Source organism: Coturnix japonica, chromosome 9, assembly GCF_054131305.1.
Source record: "Coturnix japonica strain WE chromosome 9, WE-NBRP24, whole genome shotgun sequence".
Lineage (NCBI taxonomy): Eukaryota > Metazoa > Chordata > Aves > Galliformes > Phasianidae > Coturnix > Coturnix japonica.
This window is the reverse complement of record NC_140671.1, coordinates 14274048-14288015: the sequence shown is the minus strand read 5'-3', so window position 1 is coordinate 14288015 and position 13968 is coordinate 14274048. Positions and strand designations below refer to the sequence as shown.

At 49.1% G+C, this 13968-nt stretch overlaps 1 protein-coding gene across 1 annotated transcript; it reads left to right on the top strand.

Moving 5' to 3' along the window:
- The first annotated feature begins 467 nt into the window (after positions 1 to 467).
- On the top strand, positions 468 to 13233 carry LOC146759692 (obscurin-like). The gene is made up of 3 exons (XM_085509846.1): positions 468 to 716; positions 927 to 1117; positions 13051 to 13233. The coding sequence occupies exons 1-3, from the start codon at positions 530 to 532 to the stop codon at positions 13231 to 13233; spliced, it is 561 nt and encodes a 186-aa protein (XP_085365972.1). The 5' UTR covers positions 468 to 529.
- Positions 13234 to 13968: the final 735 nt, after the last annotated feature.

Genomic DNA, 13968 nt, shown 5'->3' with positions numbered 1-13968 from the left:
AAATCAGGTGAAATTAATTGTATTTCTGAACTAGACAAGTTTAAGTTTGGTAGCACCTAAATTTGGTGCGGTTTGTCATTGATTTCATCTGAAAGAAACTTGCAGGCTTTTTATCTGCTGTTGTCCCCAGCGTAAGATTATCCATTCACATCCTAAAGTACTTGTTATATTTTCAACTCACTCTTATTTGAATAAAAGCCTCAACAATTGGGAGCAATTTAATAAGCACAGAACAAGAGCTGGACCTTGCATTTGGTAGATACTGTACAGTATTACTTCATAGAAATGTAGTCAATGGCATTCCCTATAGACAATCGTTTGTTTTATCTTTAGAGTCGTTCAAAGAACCATTGTGAACTTGACATTAATTGGAATGGAATACACGCAAGAGACTTTCCTCTTCTTCCAATTGTCCTCATCCTTTCTTCTCTTCCACCCCTGCTTTGCAGATTACCATATAGAAATCACCAGGAAGTTGGAGGACAAGACAGCTTTGGAACGTCATTCTGTCATCCTGTCCTGTGACTTCATGCCTTCTCCAAAGGTTGTGAAATGGTTCAAGGGCCGCACACCCATCGAGCCCTCTGAGAAGTACAAGATCAAGAGGGATAAGCATTCAGTAGAGCTCAGAATTCTGAAGCTGAAGCCCGATGATGCTGGTGTGTACAAGTGCAAGGCAGGAATTGCAGAGACTGAGGCCATGCTGACAGCTGAAGGTATGAGCAGGGAGGGTGGCCTCTTCCATGTCCTATTTCACCTCAGATTTCTCTTCTTGAGGTTGACTTCTGCCGTTCTCTCCTGCTAACTTTATACATGTATTATCTTCACATAGATGATTACACAAAGATCATCTAGTCCAACCATTCTACCACATCCCAGTATGATTTATAGTAACAGTGGTAACAGTTCACCTTGTTTCCCCACAGCCCGCAATGTAGAAGTAACGAAGCACCTGCAGGATGTAGAAATTGAAGAAGAGAGCTCTGCTGTCTTCTCCTGCGAGCTGTCCCATAATGACGAGGACGTGGAATGGTTCCTGAATGGCAACCTCCTTTACACCAACAATTACAATGACATCAAGAACGTTGGCAATTGCTGCACACTGACAATGAAGCAGGTTAAGCCTGAGGATGCTGGCACAGTGACAGTGAAGTCAGACAAGGTGTCAGAAAGCGCACCTGAAGGTGATAGGTGGGTCTGATCACACCCCTCCTGGATGTAAGAGATGCTAAGGAGCTCCAGTTCATTCTATTGTGCAGCAGTCCTGCTTCTAAAGCTGACCTCTCTGGGGTGAATAGTCATCAGAGGCTTTCTTCCAGTGGAAGGTTCCATTGCAGCAGATATCAAGGAAGGAGGATGGTTTTGGTGTCCTGCCAAAGCATTCCATTGCTTTTTATCATCATTTTACTTAACACAAGGAGAGTTACAGGAGCAATTTCTTTTACTGCTTCAGTAACATGCAGTGTCAATGCTGTTGTCTCCAAGGATTTATGACTGAAGAAGAGATCATTCAGTGTGTGTTTTGCCTCTGGGATGACTAATGACCAGGCTGTGAGCAACCTGATCTAGCTGTGAATGTCCCTTTTTATTGCAGGGGAGCTGGGCTAGATGGCCTTTAAGGGTCTCTTCCAATTCTAAGGAACTTGTGCCTGAAGTGCAGGAGTGGATGAATTATACCACTTCTTCATATCCTCCCCATGATTACAGAGGAAATACAACAAAACAACATGCATGGTCTTACTGTTGTCATTTGCTTGAATACGAAGACGTCTCTTTTTTATGGTTGAGATTTTTGTTGATATGGGTCAGGAGGAACTCACACTTTTTAGCTTTCTCAATAGGCAAAAAGTTCCAGTTGCTGCAAGCCACCGAGGTAACCAATAGAGGGGCCCTGATCCCCCTTGTGCCATCGGGATGCTCTGGCACGGGATGTGCCTCAAATTCAAAGCTCCTTCCCACCTCCCAAGGAAAAGCAAAGCAACTCAAGCATCTCCAGCAAAGCTGCCCAGCAGACAGCAGGGAATGCAAACAGCTTCTGGCTGCTCCCCTGCACTCCTGTCCTAAGTAAGTGACCCCTCGAGGACTGGATGGGAAATCAGTGCATGACACACGTGAGTGTGCACAGCATTGTGCAAAGCAGTGGGGATCCGTGTGTGTGTGTATTTGTGCATGGATGGTGTTGTACACACATTTGTGTCCATGAGTGTACAAACCAGTGGTGTTGCTCAGGTGTGTGTAGGTCTGTGGGTATGTGTGCAAGGACGAGCATGCACATATATGTACGTGCACAGGGGTGTGCAGAGTGTTGGAGCTGCACAAGGACATTGTGGTACCGGTGTGTGCGTGCACTTTGGGAGTGAAAGGAAGGGGTTACACATGTGTGAGTGTGTGTGCGCACAGGGCTGCACTAAGGGATGTGGTTGTGTGAGTGTGTGTGAGCACATAGTGCGTGGATGCGGTGGCACAAATGTGTGCTTGCACAGGGCTGTGCTGAGGAGTTGGGCTGCACACAGGTGCACACAAAGGGATGTTTGAACCCTTTGCCCCTAAGAACAGTTTTCCAGTGTCTCTCGTCCAAGAATTCTTTGAACAGCCTGCAGCTGACTCTCCTGAAGCTCAGGGTCCTGACTTTGCTTTTTGCCAGGCCCGCATTCCTTGAGATGAGGAACTCTAGGAGGGCATGGTCACTACAGCCCTGACCACCTCCAGCCTTAACCCCTGCTGTGCAGCATGTCCAGTAATGCTTCCCTTCACAGAATCACAGAATCACAGAATTACCCGGGTTGGAAGGGACCTCAAGGATCATGTAGTTCCAACCCCCCTGCCTAGCGGGCCACCAAACATACACATTTACTAGATCAGGTTGCCCAGGGCCCTGTCCAACCTGGTCTTGAACACCTCCAAGGACGGGGCATCCACAACCTCACTGGGCAGCCTGTTCCAGGACCTAACCACCCTTCTAGTAAAGAACTTTCCCCTAACATCCAACCTAAATCTTCCCTCCTTCAACTTAAAACCATTTCCCCTAGTCCTGCTATTATCAGCCCTTTCGAAGAGTTTACTCCCCTCCTGGGAGTAAGTTCCCTTCAGGTATTGAAAGGCTGCAATGAGGTCACCTCGCAACCTTCTCTTCTCCAGGCTGAACAAACCCAACTCCCTCAGCCTGTCCTCATAGGGGAGGTGCTCCAGCCCCCTGATCATCTTTGTGGCCCTCCTCTGGACCCTTTCCAAAATTTCCATATCTTTTTTGTACTGAGGGCTCCACACCTGGACACAGTACTCCAGATGGGGCCTCACAAGAGCAGAGTAGAGAGGGACGATCACCTCCCTATCCCTGCTGACCACCCTTCTCCTGATGGAGCCCAGGATCCCATTTGCTTTCCGGGCTGCCAGAGCGCACTGCTGGCTCATGTTAAGTTTCTCATCTATCAGGACCCCTAGGTCTTTTTCAGCCGAGCTGCTCTCAAGGACAACTCCTCCCAGCCTGTACAGGTGCCTGGGGTTCTTCCGGCCCAAGTGCAAAACCTTGCACTTTGCCGTGTTGAACCTCATTAGGTTCACCCGAGCCCAGCTTTCCAGCCTGTCAAGGTCCCTCTGAATGGCATCTGTTCCCTCCACCGTATCGACTGCACCACTCAGCTTGGTGTCATCAGCAAACTTGCTGAGGGTGCACTCCATTCCCTCATCGATGTCATTAGTAAAGATGTTAAAGAGCACCGGTCCCAAGACAGACCCTTGAGGGACGCCGCTCGTTACCGGCCTCCACCTGGACATAGAGCCATTGACCACCACCCTCTGTCTGCGGCCTTTCAACCAATTGCTTATCCATCTAGTTGTCCACCCATCAAATCCACCTCCCTCCAATTTGGAGATGAGGATGTGATGGGGGACCATGTCAAAGGCCTTGCTCAGGTCCAGGTAAATGACATCGGTCGCCTTCCCTTCATCCACCAACGCCGTCACTCCATCATAGAAGGCCACAAGATTAGTTAAGCATGACCTTCCCCTGGTGAAGCCATGCTGGCTGTCTCGGATCACATGCTTGTTCTTTATGCGATCAAGCATGTTGTCCAGGAGGATCTGTTCCATAATCTTCCCAGGCACAGAGGTGAGACTCACCGGCCTGTAGTTACCCGGGTCGTCCCTGCTCCCCTTCTTGTAAATGGGAGTGACGTGACCCTTCCTCCAATCATCCGGGACCTCACCTGACAGCCACGACTTCTCAAATATGATGGAGAGCGGCTCAGCAACCACCTCAGCCAGCTCCTTCAGGACCCTGGGATGCACGCCATCTGGCCCCATAGACTTATACTCATTCAGTCTAAGGAGGCACTCTCGGACTTGCTCTACCCTTACAGTGGGGAGGGATTTACCTCCTTGGTCCCCACATGGAGGTATGGGGGTGCAAGACTTAGGGACGTGAAAAAGACTAGAATCCTGGCCACCAGTGAAGACCGAGGTGAAGAACTCATTCAGCACCTCAGCTTTCTCTTCATCTGTTGAAGCCATTTCTCCTTTTAAATTTACCAGAGTAGGCACGCCCATTTTGGCATGTCTCTTCTGGCCAATTTACCTGTAGAAGGTTTTCTTGTTGTTTTTCACATCCCTCGCCAAGTTCAGTTCTGCCTGAGCCTTGGCTTTCCTGATCCCACATCTGCAAGTTCGGACGGCATCCCTGTATTCTTCCCGGGTGACACAGCCTTGTTTCCAGAGCTTGTACACCCCTTTCTTCACCCTCAGTTCTCTTAGCAGGTCCTTGCTGAGCCATGCCGGTTTTCTACCTCTCCTGCCCACTTTCTTAATCAGGGGAATGGAGACCTCTTGTGCTGCCAGGAGGGCATCCTTGAACAGTAGCCAGCTCTCCTCAACGTCCTTATCTTTGAGGGCAGCGCGCCAGGGGATCTTGGCCAGCATTCCATTGAGTAGCTTGAAGTCTGCTCTTCTAAAGTTGAGCATCCTGGTCCTGCTCTTTGCCAGGCCCACATCGCTTGAGATCACAAACTCAACCAGGGCATGATCGCTGGAGCCCAGGCAGCCTCCAACCTTGACGCCTTTGATGATCTCCTCAGCGTTGGTGAGCAGCAGGTCCAGCAACGCTTGACCTCTGGTCGGTCTATCCAATACCTTCCCTTCTGCTTGGTGTGCTTAATGCTTGGCCCACAAAGTTATTCCCAGTGCAGTCCAGCAGTCTCTCAGACAGCTTGCAGCCAGCCATGCTGATTTCCCAGCCTGACTGGAATCCCCCATCAAGTTGAGAGTCAGTGAGCGCGGTGCTTCTGGTAGCTGCAGTAAGCAGGGCCCATCAACAGGCTCCCTTGACCAGGCGGCCTGGAGCAGACCCTCACCTCCAGAAGCCCATTATTGGTTCAGTCCCGAATTTTACCCGCAAGTTCTCAACGTGATCGTGGCTGTTCTTAGTCCTTTGCAGTCAGCTTCTTCATAGAGAGGGCAAATACCTTGCCCTCCGGAATTCCATAGTAACAATCATGTCTCCTTTATGTCAGGTGAGGTGTTTTTTGTTGTTGTTGTTTTTTGTTTGCTTGTTTGTTTGTTTTCCATTTTCTAGGTAGAAAATTTAATTTCTGAGCCAGGAGAAGAAGAAGTGCAACATGTAACAATCTTCCTGGCACTGTGCAGTTTGCATGAGTAGCCAAGTGCTCCTCAGGTAACGTGTGCTGCAGAGCTGACCTTGGTGGCAGGGGTTGTGTCTTCATTTTCTTCCTGTCATGTGGGAACATAAGAAGACTCTTCAGAGCAGGAGCTGCAGAGGAAGATGAACGGCATGAGAAGGTAAGGCTAGGAACCAAGGACACCTCCAGAAAGAACAGAAAAACTAAGTCATTTAAGATGCATTATGGCCGTGTGATACTGTCCGTGACTGGAGGAGAAGCACATGGCTAGGAATGACTGATGGCTCTGGTGGGATGAGTGCCTACGTGCGCCGTAAAGGAGAGTTTGTGGGATGTTCTGTGGACATGTGAAGGCTGTGGGAAAGTTAAGAGAGAAAACGTGTGAATTCACAGAAGTGGTATTAGAACCTGGAATAAACCATTTGGATCACTCACATCTGAGTCCGTGACAGATTGTCGCACTGTCAGAACCTGAGGCCTGGGATTTTCCTTTAGTAGTGCCAACTGCCTGTTGTAAATGAGAAAAGATATTACTAAACATAGCTTCCCTCCTTGTAGTTTTGATATTTCTGTCTTTGCATTCCTTTAGCACCCAGGGTGTTGATGCAGCTGCACAAATCCGCTGTACTGTCCTCCTGTTTTGCATGGAAGAATGGTAAAATAGCAATCTCTGGGTGAAATTTTGTTCAGGCGTTTTCCTTTCTGTGCCCCTAGGAAGCAATGGCTTGGAAATGGCAGTGCCACCTGGGAACCCACACAGCAACCCAGTATCTCATTGTCTGGGTCTGTGAAAAACCACAATGATGACAAAAGATGTTTCAATTCTGTCTGTGCTGTCAGTGCAGCCCTGAGGAGCGATGTGGGCATGGCATGGCAGGGAGAAGGGATTTCCCTTCCAATGGGAAAGTGCCTGTTCATGTGTTGGTATGTAACCGCTCCATGGCCTGCTCCATGTGCTTCTGAATGGGCAGCTCAACTTTTGTGTCACTCAGCCACCTGTGGCAGAGGTCAGGATTAGTGCCTTTCAAGGAGCTGAGAAGCATTTCTTGCTCAAGTCCTGCTTCCAAGCTTAACCACCTACAATGAAGTAGATGTCGTTTTTCTGGTGTCCTTCAATTCCGTGTCCGCATTTTCCCAAAAGCAAAAGAATTTGGAGTTAACCAGCTGCAGTGAAGTGAGCGATTTCAGTGCCTATTTCTGATGGTGGCAATGAGTTCAGAGGTCACACTTAATTGACGGTGCCTGTTTCCATTCTGACAAAGGCTGTAGTTTCAGCTGACTTCCCGAGGCTGCCATGTGTGGTGGTGACACAGCCTTGGGCTTGTGCGTTTGCATGACTCCCACCTTTCCTTTCTGTGTCTTGCAGGTCAGCTGGTGCTGGAAGCGGCCGGTATCTGAGTAGGAATGAAGGTGAGTGCAGGAGCAGCTGCTGAGGGGAGGAAGGAAGTCCATGCTAATGAGCTCTGAAGCATCTGCGGGTCTGGTACCAGAATAGGCAGCAGTGATGCAGGGGTCTCCTCGGTAGGAAGCTGGCTGATCCAAATGCTTGCTGAGAGTTTGGAAGCCCAAACCCTTATGGTCTCTGTAAGGGTGGTTAATAAAAAGATATTAACCAAGATGGTGGTAAATAGCCTAAGGTTATTAGCAAAGGGAAACTCACCAATATCGATACCTTGACTAGAAAGCTGAGGCAGCCTCAACTAGGGAGCAATCTCTAAGACATGCTGTCTCAGTGGTGGTCAGCCTTTAAATGAGGTCTCAGAGGAGGTTGAGTCGAGGTCCACCCCTTCTGGGAGCACAGCTAGATTACTCTCACCTGTGCTCCCGCAGCTGACCCAATACTTGCCTCAGCTGATTAATCAGAGGTTCAAGCTGTGATTTCCCATACAGTCTCTAAGCTGAAGGCAGCATCTCCTTGATCTGATGGTGGTGTGCCTGAGTGAGGGAGTGATCCAAGCTGGATGCAGAAGAGTCATCTTAATTTCTCTGCTATTTTACTTCAGATGACACCTATTGGGTGTTGGTTTCTTAAAATTTGGATCTAGGAGGTGGTCTCTTCCTTTGCTTCTGATGAAAGCACAGAAGTGCAGCAGGAGTAGAAGACAAAGAGGTTTTCTTGGTGACAGGAACACCAATTATTTGATTCAAATGTGTAACTGATGTAGATGGTGAAGAACAGATCTGCCTCAAAGACATGCTTGATCACATAAGAAATGAGCATGTGATCCAAGACAGGCAGCGTGGCTTTAGCAGGGGAAGGCCATGCCTAACCAGTCTGGTGGCCTTCTATGATGGAGTGACGGCATTTGTGGACAAAAGGAAGGTAACAGATGTCATTGACCTGGACTTGAGCAAGATCTTTGACATTGCCCTCCACCACATCCTTATCTCTAAACTGGAGGGATGTGGATTTGACAGGTGGACCACCTGGTGGATAAGGGATTGGTTGAAAGGCCACAGACAGAGGGTGGTGATTCATGGTTCTATGTCCAGGTGGAGGCCGATAACAAGTGGTGTCATCCAGGAGTCTGTCTTGGGACCAGTGCTTTTTTACATGGTTATCAGAGACACCAATGATGCAATGGAGTGCACCTTCTGCTGTTTGCTGAGTGGTGCGGCTGACGCAGTGGAAGGAAGGGATGCCATTCAGAGGGAGCTCAACCGAGAGGTTGGCCTACGTGAATCTAATGAGGTTGAACACAGCAAAGTGCAAGGTTTTGCACTTGGGCTGGAGGAATCCCAGGCATTTCTACAGACTGGGAGGAGCAGTCCTTAAGAGAAGCCCCGCAGAGAAGGACCTGGGGGTCCTGGTGGATGAAAAACAGAACGTGAGCCATCAGCGTGCTCTTGCAGCTCAGAGAGCAAATGGTCCCCTGGGCTCCATCAGAAGAGGGGATGGCCAGCAGGGACAGGGAGGTGATTGATCTTCATGATCCTTGAGGTCCCTTCCAACCCGGGCCATTCTATGATTCTGTGATTACACTCGCTGTCAGAAAGAATGGCAGCTGTACGGAAGCTGGATATATTTTGGGACAGTTCTTGTAACCAGTTGATTTTAAGACCTTGCCCGAGTCAAGAGTCTAAATTGAGTGTCAGAAGAAAGCTGGTAAAGTGGCTATTGCTCATTCTTTTTCATTTGCTGATTCTTTCATTCGGGTTCCTTTTCCAAAGGAGATTCTGGTGATGGAAGCAATTGAAGAAAGAACCAAAGCAGCTCTTGCCAAGAGTGCTTGAAGTCCCTGTGGAGAGAAGCAAAGAACTTGGGCTTCCTCTGGGATGCTCCCCACCATGTCTCAGGAAGGAGACAACTGCTGTTCCACTTTCTGCTCTGTGTGTGGAAAGGTACGTCTGGGTTTCTTCTGCTTGTTTATTCATTCTTTTTCAGGCTTTGAAGGAGAAGGGGTGGAGCAACGGGAGACTCACTGGTCGTTTGTTACCTCAAGAACAGGATGGATTCTGCATTGACTGTGAAAAACCTGGGCTAGTAGCATGGGCATGTTTCAGGCTGGACTTTTCCTTCTTGGTTTCCTTTTGGCTACAGGGAGACAGCTGTCTAAAGGTGTGTTTTCATACCCACTCTCCAAAACCATGTTTCATTGTTGCAGGTGGTTCAGTGTGCTCTTGCAGTGCAGATGCTGTAGTTTGCTGTAGAATCTGAATTGTTTCTGTTCCTAGGGGAGGACTGGGAGGAGGTAGTGAGAAGAGAATTCAATGCCTTAGGTGTATCTTAGTGAGAAATGTTGGCATGAGGTGCTGAAAGTCTTGAGTTGTCAAAGGCCAGTGAGGCTCAGACTCCTTAACCTGCTGGAGCAGGGTGGAAGCAAGGAGTGGGCACTGCCGTCCCACAAGCTGCACTTGGTTCTGGTCTGCCAGGTCTGTGCTGGCCTGGATTTCTTCTGAGAAGTTTGTTGGAGCTGCTTGGAGTAGTGAAGGGTGGGGAGGAAGTGCTGCTCAAGAGCTAAGGCTCTGCATGATCATCTTGGATGGTTTTAACCATGATATCTGAAGACATAGTTTCCATCAGAATGATCCCAACATTGTGCGAGTGTCTCAGATGTATGAGAGCACCCGCCTCCTCCAGCTGAGCCATAGGAAAGCTAACTGTGCCCAGTAATTACAGCTTCTGCAGATTGAATATGCTTCCAAGTGTTTTCCTTAGTGATCAATAATGTCCCAGCACTCTGAGATTCCATCTCTGGCACAGTCTGGAGCATCTCTGCAATCCTTGGTTGCTGGAGGGCACGTGGTGAGTGCATGGACAGGGTGGCACAAACGCGTGCGTGTGCTGAGGAGTTGGGTTGCACACAGGTGCACACAAAGGGGTGTTTGTGGAAGGTGTAGGCACGTAGGTGTTCCCAGGGATGGTTTGCACACGTCTGTGAATGCAAAGGAGGGCACACGATGCAGAGTGTGCATGGGGGTGTGCAAAGCAGGCAGGGTGGTGAATGGGTGTGCGTGTGCACATGGATAGGGGAAGGTTGGGGTTACAGGTTGACCTGTGCTGAGGTGAGTGGGGACTCACGGTGTTGCTCAGTGGTAGATTGGTTCACACTGAGTGCTAACAGGAAACTCGCACACCCTTTTTGTTTCAGCTGTGCCAGCGCTGTGATCCCTTGCTGCAGGGATGGGGTGTTGGAAGGATGGTGTGCGTGCCGAGCTCCCATCTCTTGCAGGAATCAAGTGTAGAGCAAAAGGGATGTTTGGGCCAGGTGACTGTAAGAAGGCTGGCTGCTTTGGATGGTGGTAGCTGATGGAAACAGGTGCTCTGGGGACCGTTCAGCTTTTAACAGAAGACAGGGGTCCTGCAGCAAGAACGACTAGGTTCTCAAATGGCTTCAGACGTGCACACCGAGTACATCCCCGCAGACATTTACCGGTAGGTGGCTCTTGCAGAAGAAGATTCAAGCAGCAGAACCTTTTGCTCAGCTACAGCACACAAATGCTACAAAAGCAGGAACAACCTGCAAGCTCTGGGTCTGTTTGTCTTGCACAGGCATGCACTAACTGCGTTTGATGGTACCCCCCATCCTTGATTTCCTTCCCTGCTTCTTGTCTGATGACGCTGCTGAGCCAGGAACAAGCTGCCCAGTGTGGCAGAGCATGGTGCAGAGCTGTGCTGGGACCTCCTCCCCTTCATCTGCTGCAGATCAGTGCCCCACACGTGCCATTGGGATGCTCTGGCACGGGATGTGCCTCCAACCCAAAGCTCCTTCCCACCTCCCAAGGAAAAACAAAGCAACCCAAGCATCTCCAGCAAAGCTGCCCAGCAGACAGCAGGGAATGCAAACAGCTTCTGGCTGCTCCCCTACACTCCCGTCCTAAGTAAGAGACCCTATGAGGACTGGCTGGGAAATCAATGCATGACACACGTGAGTGTGCACAGGATTGTGCAAAGCAGTGGGGTTCCACGAGTTTGTGTGTGTGTGTATCTCTGCTGTTATGAAAGCATGGGAAGACTTACTGAGTCCCAGATAATTACTTATCCTCAAATGATTTTTCCTGGCCAAAGTTAGAGCCTCTCACAGGTAATCGAGATCAACAGGCTGTTGTTGCACAATCAACAGACACAATCTAGATGATCAGCTGAGGAAAATAAAGCATCATGCGAAGGGTACTAGATAAGTGAGCAGCTTGAGATCTGCACATTTATGTGATGCTCATGGTCTTAGACAATATTTGCCTAGAGAGGTCACATTGAATGAAAGCAAACTCTAAGATGAATGAAAATATGCACAGGAGAAGAAGCCTCTGAGGCTTCTCAAGTGTTATGACCAGAAGACATAAACTCTGTTAAAGCAAACGTTTCTCTCTATTTTTTGTGTTATTCCAGGCAGGCCTTGATTACCGCCTGAACACATGCTGTGGAAGCCCAGCTTATGCAGCACCAGAGCTAATCCAGGGCAAAGTGTCTATTGGCTCAGAGGGATGTAGAGCGGTGTTTGTTTTCCCCTCTTTCCCTTCCCTCTCCACAGAGCATTTAAAGGCAGTGGAGCTCAGGTAGGCTCTCTTGGTTTCCCTTCTGAATTCTGCTAGGTTGCATCGCTTGGTAGCTCTCAGAAGCTGTCAGTGGCCACAGACTAGAAAAGTGCAATTGGTCTCAGTTCACACAGCTGGCTGGTTCGTCTCAGGCTAATCCTGAACTGCCTCAAGCGACTGCTTTGGTGCTCTACAGAACAGCAACTTCAGAGATCTCTTTCTATTACTAAGTGTTTGAAAGAGCAATTTGCTCTGTTAATTATTCATCATTTCTGTGCAGTCTGTTTTGTCAGACTTGTCTTTAGCTTCCAAGTTGTATGTGAAGAATTGTTTCCGTTGTAATGCACAATGTACTAAAAATTGAGAGATGAAAATGTGAAGAGTTTTTCCAGCTTTGATTTCATGTCTGGAATTTTGGAACCCACTACTTGCAGTTGTTAATCTGTCCAAACTGGTCTGGTTTGGAATGCCCTCATCCTTCTTGAATCGCTGTTAAAGGCGGAGCAATTCCTACAAGTGCCATGGCCCCACTGTTGTTCTAATTCTTGTTTCTTTGTTTTCCACACGCTGCTTTTCAAGCCTCCTTTTTCTTTACAGTCAAAGTGAGAACTGCACTGTGAGGTGTCTGAACCTTGTTGTGCCTGTACATAAATAGAACAGCAGCAAAGCCAGACAGGTGACTGTGCTGACAGCTCTCGTAGCCAGTAACACGTAACTGTGCTAAATCCCTTGTGACGGCTTTGATTTCATTTTTGCCAGTGAAATCCTTGTAAAAGGAAGTGCAGCAGTGTGATGAGCTAAGGTGAAGATGCTGGTTTTAGTAGTGCTCTAAGCTGAGTGAAAGGGCAATTGAATGAGGGTTATATGCTTTCTCTGGGACGATAAGGCTCTTTTTCCTGAGGGAAAGAGCCAGCTTTTCATGGGCTATATGTGGGCTTTGGCAAGGGCAGACAATCCAGTCTGTCAGGAAGCCATTTGAGGTGCTTCAGGTTTGTAAGCTTGTCTTTTTGTTTTTCAGGCGGATATTTGGAGCATGGGTGTAGTGCTGTATGCTCTGCTGTGTGGGTTTTCCCTTTGGATGATGACAATATGATGGCACTCTACAGGAGGATACCAGTGGGTATCAGTGGTGCTAGAATACACTGAGAAGGGAAATAGCTGAGCTTGACAAGAGGCCTTGCTTTTCTGTTGCATTAGGCGTGCACGAACACTCGGGATGTAACGCGATAGGCCCTCCCCTGCTCGGTTATGCATATGTAGAAGGATTTATGCATATGTAGAAGGGGTGTAGACGAAGTAGATAGCGGCTTATTTAAACCGCTAACACGCACAATAAAACGCCATTTAGCTATTCACCATATTGGTGTGAACGTGTAGTTAAATGGGCCCCGGCTGGAGGAGGCCGGATTCACGGAGGCTTAACCCTTGAATCCTGGCGTGAAAGGGACCACTGGTAACAAGTGGTGCCCCGTGTGAGGACGTTGGGATTCAAGGCGTTGGACATCCTCTGCATGCCCGTCGGATTGAGAGAGTCTGTGAGGTCGGCGGCAGGCTACCGGCGGTAGGACCGTGGTTTCGGGGCCGAGCGAACTTCTTCGTCTCGGATCGACTATGGAGCAAGTCGTAAAGGTATTGCTTCAATTTTGTAAAGACCGTGGTGGCAAGCGTGTTCCTTCTAAGAAGGACATCGTGGCCGTCATTAGATGCCTAGAAAAGGAGAGAGAGCTTTCCTCTCCTTGGGAGATTTTGGACCACAATAAGTGGGACTCTTTAACTTTTTCGCTCTGTGAACGCACAATGAACGAGCAGAAAGATGCTGAGCTCAAAACGTGGGGGTTGGTGCTTGGGGCGCTGAAAGCGGCTCGGAAAGAGGGGAAGACTGATATTCAGGTTGGGGCTGCGGAATGTGGGTCGGGAAGCCTTTTCTCTTGCAGATGTGAGGATCTGAAAGACAAAGACAAGGTGGAGCGCGCCATCCCGACCGCAGCCATCACTCCGGCTGAACAACAACCAGATGGCCCTGTCCAGCAGCATTCCACACATTCCACATCCTTATCTCTTGACCAGCAGAAGCCTTCCTCGGAGGCCCCATCACGGTATCCAAAGCAACCTGCATTCCTTCGCCCATCCTTGGGGGTGGGGAAGGGGAGTGAGCAGGGGCGAGAGGATGGGTCCCTTCCTCGAGATGGGATGGGTTGTGGGTGTGGCTCCGCCCCGGGGGGCTGGGTGGATAGGCGTAACCAAGATGGAAGCCAATCCACATCAGCGGGGGCGGAGGCGGAGGCGTTCCTAGTCATCATAACCCTTCCCCAAGAGGGTGGGCTGCTGGTCCGCCTCTACCTGGGAGGAGGGGGAAGGGAGA